Genomic DNA, 3,387 nt, shown 5'->3' with positions numbered 1-3,387 from the left:
TTCATTTTTTGTAATTATTGCAACATCATACTGCTACCATTAACAAAAATCTCCAGCCTTTACCTTGTTCAAGCTGTAGTGAAAAGGCATTTCTCCAGTTCTCTTTCAGGACAGAGAACCAAAACATATATATCTAAGCACAAGGTTGTGTTAATAAATACAATACTATCAAACTTAAGGGCTGGGTCGGTGAAAGGATGATCAAAGAAAAAGCAAGTCAGTGGACAGAGAAAAAGCAGAGGGCTTTTTGCTAACCTACTGCCATGGAGTGACTGAGGCAGCTCAGCCAGCACTATTTTTTGTGTAATTCCTAAAAATGCCACATTCACCTGAATCTGGGATTCAGAAGAGTCCACAATGAGGAGGATAGTTTTGATCTGAAATTAAGTGACTAGTTCTTTGGCCCAAGCATAATGCTGTTGTCCCATCTGGGCATATCCTCTCATTTCCACTTCATTATTTCATATTCAAATGTTATAGGTTCTTTGACTCTTACCTCTGGAAAGAATTTCTCTAATCAACGCAGTTCACAGAGGTCTCTTTTTTTCCTCAGACTGCTGAGACACTTTGTAATAAATATTACAATTTGGCACTTAATCAAAGGCAGTTTCATTTTTAACTGGTTTACATGAATACACAAACAGTCTGGGCTAAGGGTTTAACTATCTTGAGGTTTATCAAAACATTGACTCTATCACACATTCTACACAATTACTTGCTGAACTGAACCCTAAAAGACTGTGATTCCTTTGGAATTGCCCTGTAGTGCTAGATACACCCACTGGGTTCAATGGCTTCTCACTCACCATGAGTTGTCAATGTGCAGGAGGACAAAGACGGCCCACTCCCAGAGACCCTCACTTTCCAGCTGGCCAGCATAACTGGCCTGTAGCACACCTTCACACTGCTCTGAGAGATGGGTGTAGTTAAGAGCCCTCAGCACTTCCCACAAGTGCCAGCTTAGACGGTAGTCCAAAGGATCTGCTGTTATGCTTCGAGGCTCCAGCAGCTGGTTGAGATCATAGTATCTGCAAAGAATGTGTTGAGAGTCACCATATGCAGCCAGTAGACTGCCTGTACTGATACGTCAACTGTTCTGGTTATGTCTAAGACAATCAAAGGACCTGAGGGTAAAAGCATTATAGGCCTTCTCTCCCTCTGAGACTGTTTCATCAGACTATTTTATCTCTGGGTTCAGCCAGACTTTAGATCTTATAAACAAACAAGGCACCTTCTCTTCTGAGGCTGTATGATCTAACAGGTTTGCTGGTAATGGTTTCGTGTATGTATTTTACCATCCTGATAAATTCTCACCCTTCCATTACTTCATTATAATGTCTATTACTTTACTTAACCATGTAAAAAATTTAGTTACCTTACTATCTTTCAGATTGCTCTATAATCTGAAGTTATTGGGTGCTAATTATCCTATTTGAATAGCTAACTAGTCTTCATGATTATTTCCTTCTAGGGCTAGTAATTTTTATTTCTTTTTTTTGTCTTCAGTAGGTATCATTCTTTATGTAGATATCCAGGGGCCCTGGGTTTTGAAAGTGTCCCTGCTGTTTATTTATTTATTTGAGACAGAGTCTTACTTTCTCACCCAGGCTGGAGTGCAGTGGCACGATCTCGGCTGACTGCAACTTCTGCCTCCCGGGTTCAAGTGATTCTCATGCCTCAGCCTCCTAAGTAGCTGGGATTACAGGTGCGTGCCACCACGCCCAGCTAATTTTTGTATTTTTAGTTGAAACAGGGTTTTATCATGTTGGTCAGGCTGGTCTCGAAATCCCGACCTCGTGATCTGCCCACCTTGGCTCCCAAAGTGCTGGGATTACAGGCATAAGCCACCATGCCCAGCCCCTGCAGATAATTTTTTATTTTTCTTTTGCTGTGAGCCCAGGGATTTTAATGGTCCCAAACCAGTTTATATAACAAGTTCTTAGCTTGCAATTCACATATATAAGAGTAGTATAAACTAAGATCCCACACCTTCAAGTTTTACAGATGTGAGGACTGGATTACCAAACAATAATTTTTCCTTTTCAACTAAGATCTCAGACATCTTACAATTCCCTTACACCTCCCTATGTAACGAGTAAAGGTTTTCCACACTAGTGCTATTGAACAAAACATTGTGTATCAACCAATTTGAAAGCCACTAGCTACCTGAGGCTAGTAAATATTTAAAATGTAGCTATAGGACCAGGTGCAGTGGCTCATGCCTATAAACCCAGCGCTTTGGGAGGCCAAGGTGGGCAGATCACCTAAGGTCAGGAGTTTGAGACCAGCCTGGCCTACGTGTTGAAACCCCATCTCTAATAATAATACAAAAATTAGCCAGGCGTGATGACAGGTGCCTGTAATCCCAGCTACTATGGAGGCTGAGGCAGGAGAATCGCTTGAACCCAGGAGGTGGAGGTTGCAGTGAGCCGAGATTACGCCATTATGCCAACCTCGGCGACAAGAGCAAAGCTCTGTCTCAAAAACAAAAAAAGCTGGGTGCAGTAGCTCAGGCCTGTAATCCCAGCACTTTGGGAGTTTGAGGCTGGCAGATCACTTGAAGTCAGGAGTTCAAGACCAGTCTGGCCAACATGGGGAAACCCTGTCTGTACTAAAATTACAAAAATTAGCTGGGCGTAGTGGCGGGTGCCTGTAATCCCAGCTACTCAGAAGGCTGAGGCAGGAGAATAGCTTGAACCCGGGAGGCAGAGGTTGTGGTGAGCCCTGAGTCATGCCACCGTACTCTACCCTGGGTGACAAGGCAAGACTCCATCTCAAAAAAAAGTTAAAAAAAAAAAAAAAAATTAATTGGCTGAGCTCGGTGGCTCATACCTGTAATCCCAGCTCTTTGGGAGGCCAAGGCATTGGATCACCTGAGGTCAGGAGTTCAAGACCAGCCTGGTCAACATGGTAAAACCCTGTCTCCACTAAAAATACAAAAAATTGGCCAGGTGCAGTGGCTCATGCCTGTTATCCCAGCACTTTGGGAGGCTGAGGTGGGAGGATCACGAGGTCAACAGATTGGAACCATTCTGGCCAACACGGCAAAACCCTGTCTCTACTAAAAACATAAAAATTAGGGGGATGTGGTGGTGCACGCCTGTAGTCCCAGCTACTCAGGGGGCTGAGGCAGGACAATTGCTTGAACCTGGGAGGCAGAGGTTGTAGTGAGCTGAGATTGCACTCCAGCCTCGGCAACAGAGTGAAGCTCCATCTCAAAGCAAAACAAAACCAAAAATTAGCCAGGCATGGTGGTGTGTGCCTGTAATCTCAGCTATTTGGGAGGCTGAGGCAGGAGAATCATTTGAACCTGGGAGGCGGAGGTTGCAGTAAGCTGAGATTGCACCACTACCCTCCAGCCTGGGCAACAAGATCAAAACTGTCTCA

General features: G+C 44.0%; 1 protein-coding gene across 3 annotated transcripts in view; it reads right to left on the bottom strand.

The window, feature by feature from the left end:
* The window catches only part of NUP98 (nucleoporin 98 and 96 precursor), a 117,695-nt gene that overhangs the window by 11,861 nt on the left and 102,447 nt on the right, over window positions 1-3,387 (bottom strand). For all 3 annotated transcript variants that reach the window (XM_017532859.2, XM_017532861.2, XM_017532860.2), the window contains exon 29: window positions 807-1,028. In XM_017532859.2, coding sequence (XP_017388348.1) covers window positions 807-1,028 — 222 coding nt within the window. The remainder of the gene's footprint in view (window positions 1-806; window positions 1,029-3,387) is intronic.

The sequence above is a fragment of the Cebus imitator genome, unplaced genomic scaffold (assembly GCF_001604975.1).
Source record: "Cebus imitator isolate Cc_AM_T3 unplaced genomic scaffold, Cebus_imitator-1.0 Scaffold79, whole genome shotgun sequence".
Lineage (NCBI taxonomy): Eukaryota > Metazoa > Chordata > Mammalia > Primates > Cebidae > Cebus > Cebus imitator.
The sequence above is the reverse complement of the archived record's forward strand: the minus strand, read 5'-3'. Positions and strand labels throughout refer to the sequence as shown.